We start from the raw sequence: 19,061 nt of genomic DNA on the forward strand, positions 1-19,061 counted from the left end.
CACCCCTCCCCTCTACCTCATGTAAAGAATATACTGTAACTGGATTCAGTTGGAGATAAAAAAAAAAATATAATATTACATGTAAAATCAGGGGAGAAAGGTTGAGAAACTTTATCAGCCTTTATATACAAAATTTAATTTTCCAACACTCAGATTGGAATTTCTTTGCCAGTTTTTGACCGATTTCAATGAAACAAACACTCAGCACAGGAAGAACCTTTCCTCAATATAACTCCAGAGTCCAATTTTTCATATCTTGTAATATTTATTTTTGGTTGAATATTTAATCGATATTTTGAAATTTTTTTAACCGAACTTGAAATTTTTTTATTCATAAAGACAAACATATTGCCCTGTAATATTCAATGACAATACTAGATCTCTTAGGACTATCAATTCCAAGGCAAAATAGAAAGAAGTAATGGAGATATTATACCTTGAAAATTTAGGCAAATATGAGAAAATGTGTAAAGGGTTGAAAATTTTGAAAGGGTAGAAGGGGGTTATGGGGCTAGAATTGATATACATATGGTCCTTGATTGATGACAGGAATATCATAACAATCGACCAAAATTAAAAGCACTTTCACCAAAAAATGGACTCTCCCATTAAACAAATTTGCACCTAGGTGGCCCTAGGGCCAGCCATCCTTGTTACACGGCGGAGGCAGAAATTGTGTGTGTGTGTGTGCGTGCACACGCGTGCCAAACATTCAAGGAAATATTGTTGAGCTTGCCAAGCACATTGTAGGATTTGAAGAAGTTGATGAATGTTCAGGTGGTGAGGTGACATGCCAAGACACTTACACAGCACACACATTAACAGCACTACTAAACCATTGTCTTATAACATTTTATTTTATAACTTCTATTTTGAAATCAATTGATACATGATGGCTTGACTTGGCTACTTTTGCACTTAGACAACTGATAATTGAATATATCAGGGCATATGGAGACGCATTATACACGAGTGATGTCATGAAGCTTCACATCTGCAACCACAACTGTTGAGCAACTGCATAAATTATCACAACCTGTACTCAAATGTGCTAAGTTAATTACAAAAGTTTTTATTTCTAGTTCAAACTATGGGATGTTTATACTCAAATTAAACACTGGCTTGCAAGAATTTCAGCAATGCAAGTTATATTCTGCTAAATCAAGTTAATAACATTTTACAAACAAAAAACTAAAACTCGCTCCCTTTCATAATCCTTGAGTACACGTGAGTCTCCCCTCCTGACTGTCAACACTCCACCTCACCCCCTCCTCCCAGCCAGCAGGGGTCAGATGGCAGTGATAAGAATTGATGGGATGAATTTTGTTCTAGGCTTAGTTTTCTCTTATAAAATGTCAGACTTGACTAAAGAATATAACTTGCATTGCTGGAATCCTTGCAAGATAGTGATTAATTTGAGTATAAACATGTCATAGTTTGCACAAGAGAAAATGTTTAGTCCTTTTGCATAGTACATTGAGTACAAGATGAGTACAGTAATATGATATTCCAAATTATGGCTTTTTCACAGGGATAAGTCTATAACTAACCCCAGTGGTCAGGATATTATGGTATCGAATGTTACGGAGCACAGTAAACCCTCGATAACTAGCACCTATGGGGCTTTGGCCTTGCTGAGTTATCCCAAATTCCGACTTATATATGTGTCCATGTAATAGCTAAATGTAAAAAGTGTAATATTTTAAAAAACTTTTCTCCCTTATAACAGAGAAGTTGTGAGAAGCAGCAACAGTTAGGGACGAACCTCTCCCCTATGTACATTCATGTGTTTGACCCGCTACGACAGCTACACCTGGACACCCCCTGCCAGCACAATAATGGAGGATGTAGTCACCTTTGTCTGGCAGCTCCAACTCCCCATAACTACTCATGTGCTTGTCCCACAGGAGTGAAGTTGCTTGATCAGTTCACCTGTTCTGATGGTAAGGAAAACAAAACCTTCTTTGGTTATTTGTCAAAAGTTAATGATGTTTGTTTTAGGTTTTAATAAAGAATTTATAAATATTTTGTAATCAGCTGGCAGGAATATTTTTTTTCATTTAAAAACTACGAATTTCTTCATCACCGTCATTTTACAGGTATTTTCCACACTTGTATAAGATAGCCATTATTACTGTATTGCATGGTGCCCAGTTACCTTCAGGTAACTTGTAGCACGTTTTAAGGCTAAGTGCCCTTCTTATTGCCGACCCAGTTTTTCAGAGTGGGAACTGGGTGTTCTATGGTAAAGTTGCTTTAAATTAAACTGTTTGTAATAGGAACCAGAGCTATGTCTTTCCCCTGGTCTACTGCATATAATTGGATTGGTGTGCTGCTTGTACAGGGGGTACTGGGTGAGAATTTTACAGGTTACTGCTTCCACTTGTTAATATAGGAGTGCAAACTCAGGGGGAGCACCTTCATGAAAATAAACTGGAACAACCTGACTTTGTTGGGTTGGGAATTTCAAGTCTGATTGTTGCTACAGTGGGGTATGCTATAACGAACGGATCCTACTACGAATATTCCTATAACGAACGGTTTTACCTATAAAATTGAGAATGCTATAACGAACGAAACTCCTACAACGAACATTATTTAAAATTTTTTTTTTTTTTTTTAATAATTTATTGTTTTTGTAATACAAGTATTAATGATATTCTTTATTTCAGGGGTTTAGATGCATATTTATGCACTTTTTTAAAATTTTTACAATTTTATATTATATTTTTCAGTGTTAAGTGGTTGTATTTGGGGGCCTGGAACGGATTAATCCTATAACGAACGAATGCTATAACGAACAAGGTTCTAGAACCAATTAGATTCGTTATAGCACAGTGACCACTGGGTTTAGTTATACTCCAGACTTTTTCCTGTGAAAAAACCATAATTTTGAGCAACATACTACTGTACAGTTCGCCCTTAACATTCACTGGGGTTAGGTAACAGAGATACCCGTGAATGTTAAAAATCCGTGTACTTTTGCTGCCCTCCCCCCCCCTAAAAAACCCCTGGCCCCCCATGTCCTTATTTACCGTATATACTTGTGTGTAGTTCGAGTTTTTAAGACCAAATTATTTGGCAAAAAATTGCGGGTAGACTTCTAAACAGGTAATAGTTTTGTTAGGTTGAAAAATATTTACCAGTAACTACCAGTAAACAATGGAAACGATGCACCAACGCACCACCAGCTGTGAGTGTCAGTACAGTTGCCAGGGCAGATCTCTTGCGTCATCATAGCAAGCCCAAAGTAGCCAAATGCATGGTATGGTATGCACAGGACGATGTAAAACATAAAGTATTCTTTTTTTAAAGTTTATTTATAGAAATACTGTACATAAATTTTTTTTCATTATGTTTGAAACATCAATTTTTGTTAATTAAATTTGAAACAAAAGAAAACTACGATACCGTATGTCTAAATACCGGGTATTTTCATTAAAACGTTACATCACAAGTATATTTTACCTTAACTGTGACTGAATGAATATATTCTCGGAAATAAATATGGAAATGTAATTTTTGCAGAAATGACGTACATATTACAGTGGAAAGTGGGATAAAATTATGACAAAAACAATGACTTTCGCTTTCTTTCGTTGTTCAACAGATTTTACCGTGGAACAAACCTGTACTGTACATGTACTAAATGATTACGGTACTTAAATTATGTCTATTGCAAATATAGATTGTTTATACAGGTATTCAAATAAATCACTATCTTACAAGAATTCCAGCAATGTAAGTTATATTCACCCAGGTCGTTTCGGTGGCAAATTATGAGAAGAGCTTAATCACTCTTAAGTAATGATAAATAAACACGTAGGCCTTCAGCGCCAGCTGTCACATCTTATCTCAAATAAATAAACAAACACCAGACACTCTGTCACCTCACCCCCCCCCCAGTGCTCGCTGGCTACCTCCCTCCTTGTGTTCCCAGACAAAAGATTGGTGATAACTTTATTCTTTAAGGTGTTTATTTTATATAATATCTCAGACTAAAGTTAGGAGATTATAATTTGCATTGCTGGAATCCTTGCAAGACAGCCAATAATTTGAATATAAACGTCATATATTTTGCTCAAGATATAAAAATGTAGTACATTAGTGTACAATACTGTGAAGTACATTTTATAATACAGTATAAAGTTTTCAACTGTATTTTTGGGTAGATTTACATAAATTTCTTCATTTATTTTCATCCATTTACATGCACACACCGTACTAAAAGAAATAAATGACCTTAGTGCAAAGCTGGAGTGTACATGTACTAATTTCATTACAGTACTAAAATTGTTATGTCTAGTGCAAATTAGAGCATGTTGCTATTCAAATTAATCAGTGTCTTACAAGAATCCCAGCAATGTTAATTATATTCTCCCAGGTCATTTCAGTGGCATTTTAAAATGGGAGAAGCGTAGTAGGACTGTTAAATAAACACACAGACCTTCGGCTCAAACTGTCAAACATATCACCTCAACCCACCCAACCCCCACCCCTCGCTGGCTGGCTGGCTCCGTCCCTCCCTCCCTAATCTGCACAGCCGGGGTTTTATTTAGGCTTATAGTTTTTATCTTGTATAATATCTCAGACTAAAGTTAGGAGATTATAATTTGCGTTGCTGGAATCCTTGCACGACAGCCAATAATTTGAATATAAACGTCATATATTTTGCTCAAGAGATAAAAATTGTTGCACTAGTGTACAGTACTGGTTTTCAGTTAAAAAACTGTTGCATTACAATAATATTCCCTCCGAATTGACTTGAATAAATACTTGAATGGAAATATACAATATTTTTGTTGAAACTACACGGGCTTCAGTGTAAAGTGTCGTAATAATAAATGGTAAACAATTTCCCTTTGGCACTCGGTGTTTCAGGCACAGCGAGCCTCAGTTTATAGGACGTAGAGTGTTTTTACTGAAGGTTTTGTTGTACCAATACCCTCAAAAACTTGGGTCGACCTATAAACAAGGAATATCATAAATTAACTAATTTTTTGGTCAAAAAAATGAGGGTCGACCTACAATGCTGATGTCAACACAAGCGTGGTTACAGCGAGACTGACTGAGTGAGGGAGCGCGGGGTGGCGTGACGCGTGTGTGTGTGTGGGGGGTGGCAGGCAGTGCGCGGTGCCGCGCGCGTTTTGAATGTACTTCAATTACTTCAATGTACAGAATATTCCCCCGGCAGGGCAATCCGCGTATTTGCGAATCCGTGTATACTAAACCCGCGTATGTGAAGGGCCGACTGTACTCACTTCGTACTCAAATTTACTACACTAAAAGACTAAAAATTTTATCTAGTGCAAACTGTGTTTATTATTATTATTATTATTATTATTATTATTTTTATTTTTTTTTTTATTTATTTTTTTTTTTTTACACGGGGATTAGCCTACCTGGGCACAGGTCACTGACCCACATCGGGGCCTGGGGGCGATAATGTAATAAAAATAACGATAATACAGTAATAATAATTAGTTCATAGTAAATAAAATTTATAATAAAAAATAAAAAATTAAATAATCATAACAATAATAATAACAACACTGATAATAATAATAATAATAATAATAATAATAATAATAATAATATTAAAGAAACAAAGAAATATATTTTTTAAAAAGATCAGTACCGTATATCACGGCCTATAAGGCGGCGGGGTGCATAAGACGCCCCCCCCAAATTTCCATTTAAAAAGTAGCTTTTGAGCTCTATTTGCTGTATAAGACCAGTACCCCAAATGTGACACTTACCCACTGACTCAGTAGTCCTTTACCAACCATCCTTGATTTTTTAAAATAAGGCCAATTCACTTCAAGTAATGTCATCAAATTATACCCGCTGGTGTAGTGTAAACACTAGTGACGTCACTGAAGCGTGGTGGGAGTGTTCCCTCGTCTCGGTGGTGTGACTATTTATACAACATGTGGTTCAACAGCAACCACCGTATTCTAATTGTGGTGTTTCATTAGGATTTGAGTGAAAAAGGTTACCAGTATGTACTTACTACATACATTTATTACACAAATATATATATATATATATATATATATATATATATATATATATATATATATATATATATATATATATATATATATATATATATATATATATATATATATATATATATATATATATATATATATATATATATATATATACTATGTACAAAAAATGAATGTTCAATGAATTATTTATGGTGCATTAGGGTACTGGTCACTTCTGATGGGCTATAAATAGCTTTGTTATCTCCCCTCCATCTCACCCTGAGCCAGACGGAAGGGTCTTGGTAAATAACATGTTTGCTTATTTTCCATTTACTTTAAATAGATTTACCGAATTATTTGTTTTATTTATTTATTTATAATATACTGTAATATATTAAACACACTGTAATTATTTTCTTTAATTTATAAACTGTTTTGCGACAAAGGAATGTTCTCCAGTAGTGTTTCATTAGGATTTGAGTGAAAAAATATTACGTACTTACACAATTGTTCCTCTTACTTTGACAACACAACATACATACAGTATATTATTTCTCAGTTTTGATCTTTTTTTTTAATTTTTGTATTTATTTATAGTTAGTTACTTAAAATAAGGCCAATTCACTTCAAGTAATGGCATCAAATATTACCAGCTGGTGTAGTGTAAACACTAGTGACGTCACTTGAGCGTCTGTAATTAACCGTCGATAGTTTCAAGAATTAATGCACTCATTTACTGAATATTCTTTGGAAAAAAATAAAATTTAAATCAATTATTTATAGGAGATAAATATTATTATGAGTAAATATACCGATACCGGTATGCATTACTGACCACCTCCACGGCTCCTCACTGGCAAATGGGGGGGGGGGCGTGGGGAGGGGTGTGTGATGATAGCTGTGTTTATTATAGGGGTATAAATCTCTTTTACGGTATGTTAGACAGGTTTATAATACATTTTTATTATTTTAATATACCGGTAATCTTAATTTGAATCCAGCTTGCCAAACGTAAGTTTCAGTATAAAATAATTAGTGGTAAGACCTTGTGAGTGGCTTACGATGTTTTCATCACCACTCTTGACACACTAAACCACAATATTTAAGAGGTAAGAATTTTAAACTTGGTGGTTTAGACGACCCCCTAACTTTGGGCAGATTTTTTTAATGTTCAAATTTCGTCTTATAGGCCGTGATATACGGTAGTGAGAAACAATATATGTATGTTGTGTTGTCAAAGTAAGAGAAACAATTGAGACCCTGCAATTGTGTGTAAATGAGGCAGAAAGTCAGATCAACAACCTGGGACTTGGTCACAATTTTTGTGATGCCATATGGCAGCAGGGTCTACCATTAGACAACACATTATGGTTCCAATATCTTCCCAGGCCATAGTACCTCCCTGTTTGGTAGCTGCTTACTACCTACTGCCTACAGCTGATGTTTATTCTCAAATTATTCGCTATCTTACAAGGATTCCAGCAATGCAAGTTATATTCTGCTAAGTTTAGCCTGTGACATTTTATAAGATAAAAACTTCTAAGCCTAAAACTACCTTCACCCTGGCTGGGAGGAGGGGGGAGGTGTGGTGTTGACAGCTGGTGGGGAGATAACAAAGTGGGTAGTTATCAGTCAAATAGAGGGAATTTAAGTTTTGGGCTTATAAAATGTCACTGAATTGACTTAGCAGAATATAACTTACTTTGCTGGAACTCTTGTAAGATAGTAATTAATTTGAGTATAAACATGATATAGTTTGCACGAGACTATAAAGTTTTAGTAATTATTTAGTACATTTGAGTACAGTACAGGTTTGCCCTTAAGACAATTATTTCTTTTAGTTTTTTCACAATGTAGATTTAGGATGGTGTGTGCATATAAATGAGTTGAAATAAATGATAAAAGTTATATATATCTACCCAAAAATACGAGTTGAAAAACAACCAAACACCTCACAGCTTGGCCCAGTAGCCTGGTGGTTACAGTGACGAGTCTAATCTGGCTACAATGCCATGATTAATCAACATCAAGCATTATTATATTAGTAAACACTAATAATAACAGTAAATCCAGTGAAATGTGGCAGGGAGGGAGGGGAGTTAAGTGCAGATGACTCGTTAACTAGCAGTCACACGAGTCACTCCTCTTATCCGTTGCCAGGCGTACGATCAGAATATGTATGGGAGAAATACATATCTTGTAATCTAATTTGAAAACAGTGATGGGCCCAGTGATAAACAAATCATATAAACCATGCATATACCTATGATAACATAATAAGAAGCACTGTACTGTATCCTTACTAGAGTGAATGAAATATTCCCCAAAAACAACAATTGACAATTGTTTGTTTCCCACCTCCTGGTCAACCAGCGCCACGGGCCTAAAATGTTCTTTGCTCTGTTTACCGAGCCGACTAGGCGGAACAAGCAGTGACGTGGTCTGTGACGTCTCGTGACGCAGATGTGCAGACGTGTTTGTGAGCCACTAAGCCAGGCCGCGCACCCCTCCCCTACATCCCTACCGCCCTCCCCCCAGCCAGATGCTCAGACGTATTTGTGAGCCACTAAGCCAGGCCGTGCACCCCTCCCCTACATCCCTACTGTCCTGCCCCCAGTCACCCTCTCCTTTCATTCAGTGTTTGAATCTGCTATCTGAATTTGTCCGCTCGTACTGAATTGCATTTATTTACTGTCATTGCTGTATTTGGTGCTCGGGAACGCATCCCTATTTAACCCTTGTATTATTCCCTCCGTTATACGAGTTTTCGCTATACGAGCAGACTCCAAGAAATGTATCTACTCGTATCATTGAGATTTTACTGTATTGTATTTTTACTATTATTGAAGATGTTATATTAATGATGGTGAATCATACAACAAAGTGACTGTTCACACAATAATATAATATTGAACCCATAAATAAATTTGCCAAATGTCGCAACACCCAATATTCCCCCTACCACTACACCCAGCTTGTTTACATATGCAATATATAGTGGTTCCTTGGTTAACGAACACACTTCGTTCCACAGGGTCGTTTGTTAACCGAATCTATTATTTCAATGGGATATTGGGTAATTGGTTCCTTCTCACAGACAAGTATATACAAAGTTTAAACAAAATGCAGTACAGTACACTTACTTTGAGGTGTGTATGTAGAATGTTGCTGGTTGATGATGATGATGATGGGAATTAGAAGTGGGGGTGGAGAAGGAGAAGGGAGAAGAGAAGGAAGTGGGGGTGGAGGAGGAGAAGGGAGAAGAGGAGCATTTTAATGCTTCTTGGAAGGCGAGTCACCTTCCATAATAATGTCAGGAACCTCTGGACTGAGAGATTCTCTAACATGAAAATCCTCTCTCCTTTTTGGAGAGGAACACTGAGGGGAATCGTCTTTCTCACCCATGCTTGATGCAGTAATTTCACCAATGAAATTTTAAGTTCACTAGCTGTAATTAAAGATTATTTTATTTAAATCAACACTGCACTGTGCTATATATTGTCAGTATGTTAACTAAATTTCAGAATGACCAATAATTTTAATGTAAAAACGTAAGAATACTCTGTATTCAAGAGACCAACAAACACGATGTTTCCTCCACTTTAAACAAAGTTAAACAGACGCTCTGGCGGGTGACTCAAGCGGTTGATGGGCGCACAAAAAACTAGTTCCCTGTACTGCATATATCATCAATATGTGAACTAAATTTTAAAATGACTAATAATTTTAATATAAAAAATGCAAAAATATTAAAGAGCACAGCCTTCTTGATATTTACTCGACTGGAAACGAATATAAACATAGAACCAATTACAGTACTGTATTGGCGGACTACCTGATCAGCTGATGCGCACAACAAAACGTATCTGTCGTAAGGATTTCGTTAATCGAAGTTTTATTCGTTAATCGAACTGAAAATCCTTATGGGGGCTAATTCGTTAACCGGAAATTCATTAATCGAACCGCTCGTTAACCGAGGGACCACTGTATTAGCTTTCAATAGGCCTACAGCATATCTGAAAAAGACCTCTGTAGTCACTGAGCATGTGTTCTTTTCATGAGCATTTATTTTTAAATTTTACTTATTTCTTAAAATAGTTAAACTACATAATTTCATCCATTTCTTAAAATACGTCTTGTACGTAATTGTAACCATTTCTTAAAACCCTCGAGTATCCCTGTTAAAGAAAATACGTGCTCTGCATAAAAAGATCATGTAAATGAGAGTAGGTAGGATGACAGGACTGAGATATGAGCCATGAGACACCCATGCACAGATGCCTAACCACACCTACGAACACACAAACCATCCTGACAGATGTTGAATTTTCTGGACCTCTTTAAAGTATTTCTGGTGAATACAGGTGTATAGAGGTTGTACCTTTCTGTATTTTGATGAATATAAGCTGCATTTTTCCCCTAAAATATTTGGCAAAGGTGGGTGTGTGTCTTACTATCGGATAATTTTTTTATTATAACGCCTAAAATATACCCGTAAGTATTAATATAATTTCTTGTGCATACTAGCACCACCTCTAGCCAGTCGCCATTACCATTACTATCTTACCAAGTCAAAATTAGTGTCAGTATCACCATTATAGTACTATCATCAATCTGTGGCGACCTGTGGTGTAATGGTCAGCATGCTTACCTCGCAAGCGAGTGGACCCGAATTCGATCCCCGGGCAGGCTGAAACTATGGGCAAGCTTCTCTATGCCATTTGGCTCTGTCTACCCAGCAGTAATTGGGGACCTGGATGTAAATCGGTTTGTGGATCGTGTTCCGGGGTAATGGTTAGCCAGTGCAGTTGGCGAGTTGTCTGGTCTTCTCGGACTATTCCTTGACACTGGGTCATGCAACTCGTTGACTTAAGGTGTGGTACTTTTGTTGGCGACAGCTTCTACACCTTAAACAAATTCACACCGTAGTGGCCCTTGGGCCGGTCATCCTCGTTACACGTGGGGCAACCATTGTTATCATTATCATCATCATCATCAACACACTGCAACATTGAACTCTACCTGTCCTCTACCTGTGAGTTTGCTTTCAAGAATTAAGCTCAGTGATTGTAGTGTGGTAGTGGACGAAATACAACTGAGAAGAAGCTTTATTCCTGGACTGCTTTCATGGTAGCATCCCTTTGAAAAGGTCTTGTGACAAAACGTCAGGAATAAAGCTCCTTCTCTTAGTCGTGCTTCTTTCACTACCCCACTACCATCTGTCCACAATGAACAATGTTCAGAAGTTCAGTGAATCACACCTGCTGTGTCCAAACCCTCAAAGTAGTTATAAAGCATTAAATCATTTACTGATATTAACTTGGCCATAATTATTTATTCTCTTTTTGCAATAAAAAGAGGTTATTATATGTATGGTAGATTTAGGAAGGAAAATGTGTAAATCTCTCTACAATATGTATATTAGGTTTTGAAAATCCTAATTTTATGTAAGTGGAACATAGGGGTATTAGAAAGGGTTTTTGACTTTACACATACATTAAGTAATATGTTTTCAAGTCGCCAAGAAAGCTTTTCATATTCAGGTACTGTATAGGTAAGCCTCTATTTACAATGAGGTTAGGTTCCTGAAAACCCAATTACAGGTTGAAATATCATAAATCAGGTTCATTATAACATGGAGTTTAGTGGGTTAGGTTCCTGGGTTATCCTACAATACTACTGTCAGTACAAAAAAAAAAAAAAACCCTCACCAGCTTGATCCTCAGACTTTAAGCAGGTGTGAAGACTAGAAGAGTCACAGGCCCTTGGATTTTAGAGCAGGACATGGCGAGACATACACCATGTTCTCAGTGAAAGATATGAGAACCACCCTCTCACTCACTGAGATTCATCACCAGGCCCTGATGAGTTCCCATTTTCAATGCTCCATCATCCTAAATTTCAGGCGCAGACCTTTAATTGGAGCTATATAATAGGATCTGGCGAGAGGGTGCCTTCCCGTCCTCATGGCGGGAGGCTATTGTCCTGCCTCTAAAGAATACTGGTAAAGAGGGTCTTCACCCACTAGAATATCTCCCCATAGCCCTGACCTCCTGTATCTGCAAGCTCCAACAAGGAACGAACTCGTAACAATGGTTTGAACTTAGACAAATTTAGATTTAGGCGTGAAATAGGTAAACATTGGTTTGGAAATAGAGTAGTGCACGAGTGGAACCAGTTACCAAATATCATCATTAACTCGAATACGCTGGATAACTTCAAACGTAGGTTGGATGGATATACAGTATGAGCAATAGGGGTTGGGTGTAAATGGGGCTGCCCAGTATGGGCCAATAGGCCTGCTACAGTTTCCTCCATTCTTATGTTCTTATGTTCAACTTGCAATTAGTGTAATAGTACCTGGAGAAGAATGCACTTCTTTCACCATATCAATTGGGCTTCCGGAAGTTGCATTCAACAACAGATGCTCTCGTTCGTCTTGAGTCCTTGGTCTGTGAGGCTTTTTCCTTGTTGCCAGCATCTAGTCTGTTTATTTGTATTTTGTTTTTCACTAGAGAAAGGATACAATACAGCTTGGAGATTCTGTCCCATTGACTGTTCAACACCTCCTGGTTGAGTGCCCCAGCTCAGAGATCTTTAGCGTAAGCACCTCTCACAATGCCAAGGGGAGACGGGTCTTACCGTCTCTTTGGTGCTGGAAGAAAAGTGGATAGCATGGGAGGGGATGTCTCTCCTTTGTGAGCTTTAGTTCTATCTATTAATGTTTAAATGGGTTTTACGAAAGTTCTATGTTATTTATTACTTATGTTTTTTGCCGTGTGTTATTTTATTTTAGTCTTTTAAGCCTTCATTTTAATTCGGAAACATATGACCTAAGCTGTTGAGTTGCCAGGGATGTAATTACCACAATCAATTTGGCAAAAAAATGGTGTGTAACTTAATTGGAACTTATTTTATTAACTCTGGTATCAACATTTCTTACCACTCCATGCGAGATGTCGTTTAGGCTTGGAAAAACTTTCCCGTGAAGATTGGAAAATTCCAGTCTTTGCTATAACACAGCTCCATTCACGCACGTATCATATAGATTTTTATTATTTTTTTATTTATTTAACCAAACTTTTAGATAAACTATTCGGGATTATTTTGGTAAAAAAAATTTGGTGTGTAACTTAACCGTATATTGCGGCCTATAAGTTAACCTGGCATATAAGACGACCTTAATTATTTCAATTGAAATTGTTGATCTAGGTCTATACCTGGCAGTTAAGTCGACTCCCTAAACTGCAATTTGAAAGCTACATCCTAGGTGTCGGCTAACTTGCCAACATTTACTTTTTAACAACACTCACAAAAACAAGTTTTACTTAATTGTAGCATTTTCAAAATGTTAAAATACCTTTCGGTGTTAACTATGGTTCTCTTACAAATAAACATTACTTGGGCACAAGAATGTGGTGTAAACAAATCACAACAACAACAGTTCCTACAAGCATAAAAATATTTAAGATACACTACACTAGGTGAGAAATGACAGTTTACTAGTACTGATACTTTATTATTAAATACACGTATCCTTGATAATCACGGGACCTGATAATCACTGATCTGGCTTATGGTATCCTCAATTGCGACCATGTGTACGTTTATCATTGATATATCTGGGTTATCGCTGAATTATCATGGGACAGTTGGCGGGTCTGCGAGAACCAGCTGTAGCAGCGACTGCCAAGAGATGGCAGCACGGCTCGTGGTGCCAGCTTCCAGCGATAGCATTTGTTTCCCTACGCTGTTTTGGCTGAAGTTTAAAGACGGTTTCCTGCTCCGTGCTTGTTTTTGGTGCAATTTTTATAACTTTTATTTACCCTTCACCATGGCACCTGTGAAAAAGAGAGTGTTAAGGTTCCTGATCCAACCAAGCAATGAAGACGTGTGTATTCTCAGGTTGAATATTCCAAATTTTCCAACAAGGATAAGCTTGCACTTGGCAACACACCAACTGTGTGTTACCACTTCCTTCCACTCCATCTCTCTAATCACCCCGCCTTTCTGCTTTCTCACTCCGTAGTTTAAAATTAATGTAAGGTAATGTAGAAGGAATACGACATTGTTCATTTATACGTGCACTCAATATTGTGGGTAGACATCAGCTGTTCAATGTGTGTGTGTGGCAGTGCTGCAGCCAGTGTTACCAAACAAACCGATTAATGCATCATCTCCTCACCACTTACCACAACTCCCCCTCCACCAATACCTCTATTATCACCAACTAAATCATAATTTCAGTGATGGCTTTGCTTTAGCCAGAGTAGATTAGCAGGATATCCACTGCCTCCCACCCACTTCCCACCTTCCTTCTTCCCACCCAATGCATCTCACCGACACTCTGCCTCTCTCATTCATTCTACTAAGAGTCATTCATGATACAATACTGTATTGTACAGTACTGTGCATTGTTTATTTCTTATTAATCAATAAAGATATGTTACTTGTATTGTATCTTTTAGTGTACCTACACATTTTTGTGGGTATATTCTGGTCAGTTAGAGGATGCTTCTGTGCATTCATGGGACGAAACTAATTTTTCTCATATGTTAAGTGTTTCCCATATGTTAATATGTACTGTTTTGTTCATCACGATAGTTTTCGGGAACCTAACCCCTGCGATTATCAAGGATACATGTACAGTGGCAATTAAAAAAGTTTCAAACTTAATAATTGTGGTACATGATAAGCAAAGCATATTGTACATTATATTGACAGTACAGTTAACGCACGGTTCGATGAACTAAATTTCGGTTAACAAATTACCTCCCATAAGGATCTTCAGTTCGGTTAACGAACAAAACTTCGAGTAACGAAATCCTTACGACAAACACGTTTTGTTGTGAGCATCAGCTGATGGGCTAGTCCGCCAATGCAGTAATCTGTTCTATGTTTACATTCGTTTCCAGTGGATTAAATATCAAGAAAATTGTGCTCATTAATATTTGCATTTTGTATATTAAAATTATTGGTTATTCTAAAATTTAGCCATCCAAGCTTTGTCTACATAAAGTTTTTCAACTATTATTTTTGGCTCATATATGTAACTTTATTCATTTATTGAAACTCATTTACATGCATACACTGTCCTAAGGGCAAAGCTGTACTGTACATGTAATCAAAATAATGTACAAAATGATGCTGTAGCCACGAGGCGACCCAGCCCATGCGACGCTCTCGTACTGGACGGAAACGTTTCGGTCTAGAAAATACGCGTGCATTTGAAAAAATTTTGGAACCGACTGTGGCGGTCGTATGTGAGGGTGGTCGTACCGACTGAAGCAGGTCATATGTGCGGGTGGTCGTAGGTCGAGTATGTCTTAAATCGAGAAGTAGCTGTATTGGATTGCTAATTTAAAACATTCAATTAACAGTACTTTATATTATTAATGGTAGTACACTTGTGTTGGCAGTATGCAGCAACAAGCAAACAAAATCTATAATCTCTGATACTGGTACAAGTGTTGGGGAAAAAAAAAAAGGCCAAGCTGTTGCAGGACAGCTAACTGTTCTCACGCATGCATTGTTTACAACCTTACAAAACATTTGTGTACATGTTTTCAAAATTCAGGTGCATTACATGAATATACCAGAACTGTATGTTTAAACAATTAAAAAAAATATTACTAGTAACTGCCCTAGTAACATTTGTTAGTAAAAAACTGTAGTTAACACCGAAAGATATTTTAAGGTTTTGAAAGGTGTTGGTATGACTTGTGTAAACTCTGATCTTAGGCAGAGTTCAGTAACATTTACCCTTCTGGAAAAATGCTACAGTTAGGTAAAACTTGTTTGTGAGTGCTGGAAATTAAGTGACTGAGACCTACCAGTAAGGTAAAGTGAAAATCTGATGCTAGTGGTGGAGCGTACTTAGAGGTTGACATCTTATACTTGTTGTATAAGACCCCTAGTTTTGAACACAAAAATTGGCGCTTCAAACGTCGACTTATAGGCTGCAATATACAGTACATAATTAGAACCGATTTTATTGACTCCGGTTTCATTTTTTTTTACTTTTTTATAAAAGAATGGAGTCCCCATCATTATATCATGTTAAAATATTTTGTTTAAGGGTCTCTAATTGGAAATGTCTTGTAGAAAATTTATTCAGGATCATTATGGTATCAAATTCATCTCTCTTAACACAATTAGATCAGATGCTGTGAATAAAAGTTTATACAGTTCACTTTTTTGCTTGGGTAAAGGAGGTGGTGGTTTGACTGAGTGAGAGAGGGAGGGAAAAACTGACCGTGTGTCACCCACTCACCCACCGTTCCGCGCACGCAAAGAGTCAGCGCTCATCTGGTTCTTGTCACTGACTCTTACAGCTTAATTATTTTGTCATTCATGATGAGGTGTACCCTGACAACCGACACATACAGGGACCGGGAAATGTTGATGGATAGTAAATCAACGGTTATTGAAGCAATTAATTACATAAGAACCTTAAAGAATCAAGGGGTTAAGGACTGGCCACCCTCCAAAAATCCCATCTATCCTTAATATAGCTTCGTCATGCACACACTGAAGCAAGAAAATAAAGCAGACATATAGAACTACCATAATAAGCCTTAAATAAGCAATGTAAAGCATAAATTAAGACTGTTATTTACACGTGTTGAGGATGGTAAAGATGGTCAAGGGTGGCAAGTTCAGGCCTTCATCAATCTATGCTGGTCCATCACCACTCTTAGTATGCCTTATCACGTCACATCAAGCTGCCCAACACTGGGTCATTTAGGCGTGATTGACTAAGACACTAAGTTGGAAATAACAAAAAAACACTAACTCAAGAGACACACGGTAAGTGTAAACAAGAGCAAAGATGGTGGGAATGAATCAGGGCAGCGTGCAAAGCCTTCTGGTGGCAAGAATTTGCACCATGCCACCAGCCACCAAATTCAAAACAGCTGTGTCGCTCCACTCCTGATCGTCTGATCTCGGGTACTAACAAAACTTATGGGGTATTTCTCCTACATGCAATAGTCGGTAATGCGAAGCGGTGGTTAACAGGATGTCGGTTTTTTGAGGTACACCTATACAGTTATATGTTATTCATGTATATGCTGTTAAACAGTTTTTGGATAGACAGTGTCTTGTGACACTATTACATTCACTTGTTTTGTCTTGGGTTGACTTGTAACTCTCTATGGGTCTGCCTACCTAATTATCTACTGAAGATAGTACTGTACAGATAATTTTGACCAGGGTTGCCAGGCATATTTTTGCTCACCCATTGAGGACTCCCACTACCCCATTCTTGATCAAATTGCACTGGCTTCCAATTAAAGCAAGAATTGAGTTTAAACTCCGCCTAATGATTGTTAAGGCACTTGTGTTTGGTAATCATAAGTATTTGGCCAACCTACTAAATTCTCTAACTGCAAGTTCCAAAAAGATTTTGTTGTATAGTACAGTACAAATATTGATGATACCTCACTCCTTGAAGAGCCTAGAGCAGTACTGTACAGGAATGTCCTTTTGTTGCTCGATCCTTTTTCAATACCGGCATATCCTGATAACCAATGCATATAGGAACCGAGAAAAATCATTGGTTAGTGCATCAACGGTTATCAAAGCAATTAATCCCATAAAAATATAACAAATTCAGGAGGTAGGGACCAGCCACCCCCCAAAACTCCCCTCTCCCCTTGATAAATATCTGTCGTGCACACTGTCAAAAAAGAAAATAAAGCAGACATATAAAGCAAGCATAATAAGCCTTAAATAAGGAATGTAAAGCATAAATTGAGACTATTATTTACCTGTGTTGAGGATGGTAGAGACAGTCTAGGGTGGCAAGTTGAAGTCTTTACCAATCTGTGCTCGTCTATCACCAGTCTTTATTACACCTTATCACATCACATCAAGCTGCCCCTAAGAGGGGTAACACAAGAGGAACTACCACTGGGGCATTTAGTTTTGATTGCATAACACGAAATCGGAAATAACGAGGACAAAAAAAAACGAAGTTGGAAACACATGGTAAGTGTAAATAAGTGCTGATAGGCAGGAATGAGTCGTGGCAAGAATTCGTACTGCGTCACCGCCCGCCAAATTCAAAGCAGCTTTGCTGCTCCTCTCCTGATCATTAGATCTCCAGGGTATCATTGAAACTTGCGGGGTATTTCCCCCTAATGTAATTGGCGGTAATTGGGACGTTGGGTTTCGGGTTATACCTATACAGCACCCAGATTGTACAATTGGTTGCCTGCATCCATAAAGTAACTGACTTCTGTAGTGGCCTTTAAGAAATAACTTAGAACCTTGCTTTTTACGAAAGCTTATAATCCTGAAGAGGGTATAGAGATGGAGAATTACAGGGTTTAGGAACTTTTACAATTTAAGGATGTAGGAGCAGTCACTTTTTGTTGTATTTTTCTTTTTTATTCTCAGGTCCTTGACTTTGTAGTGTTTTGAGAGGTATTGAATTCTTTTGAAGAACTGACACTTTTCACAAACAAAAGACCAGCTATTATTATTATTATTATTATTATTATTATTATTATTATTATTATTAATCTGTGTAAATATTATACTGTGTAATACACTTTATTTTTCTAGGTCCAGAAGAGATGTTAATCTTAGCTCGTCGGACAGATTTGCGACGTATATCATTGGACACTCCAGATCACACTGCTGTAGTAATTCCAGTGTCGGGGGTTAAACATGCTATTGCTGTTGACTATGATCCCATTGATAGCTTTATCTACTGGACAGATGATGAGGTAAGTCTTGTAGCTGTTGTACTGGTGTTCCTATACTTAATACATTTCACTTACAAACTTTCAGAGATATAAACAAACCTCTCCTTATGTACTGTCTGGGTCATTTACGGTGAACAATAACAACCCGGTACTGGTAGGCTATCCTTACCAGTATGATGTAATATGACTTGTTTTATACCTGTAGATGCTGTTCTCATCTTGCCTTGTCTCTATCTGTTTTATCCTCTATGCTTTTTGGTTAAGTGTGCAGGGGAAGTCAAACACTTGATGTATAAAAATAGAAATCTTCTGGGAATATGTTATGCAGGGTCACAAGCAAGATATCTATGCT

General features: G+C 37.3%; 1 protein-coding gene across 1 annotated transcript in view; it reads left to right on the forward strand.

The window, feature by feature from the left end:
• The window catches only part of LOC121873152 (low-density lipoprotein receptor-related protein 6-like), a 197,415-nt gene that overhangs the window by 40,446 nt on the left and 137,908 nt on the right, over positions 1–19,061 (forward strand). Inside the window, 2 exon segments of the mRNA XM_042376470.1 lie at positions 1,730–1,943; positions 18,567–18,730. Coding sequence (XP_042232404.1) covers positions 1,730–1,943; positions 18,567–18,730 — 378 coding nt within the window.

This window comes from Homarus americanus, unplaced genomic scaffold, assembly GCF_018991925.1.
Source record: "Homarus americanus isolate GMGI-L3 unplaced genomic scaffold, GMGI_Hamer_2.0 scaffold32929, whole genome shotgun sequence".
Classification (NCBI taxonomy): domain Eukaryota; kingdom Metazoa; phylum Arthropoda; class Malacostraca; order Decapoda; family Nephropidae; genus Homarus; species Homarus americanus.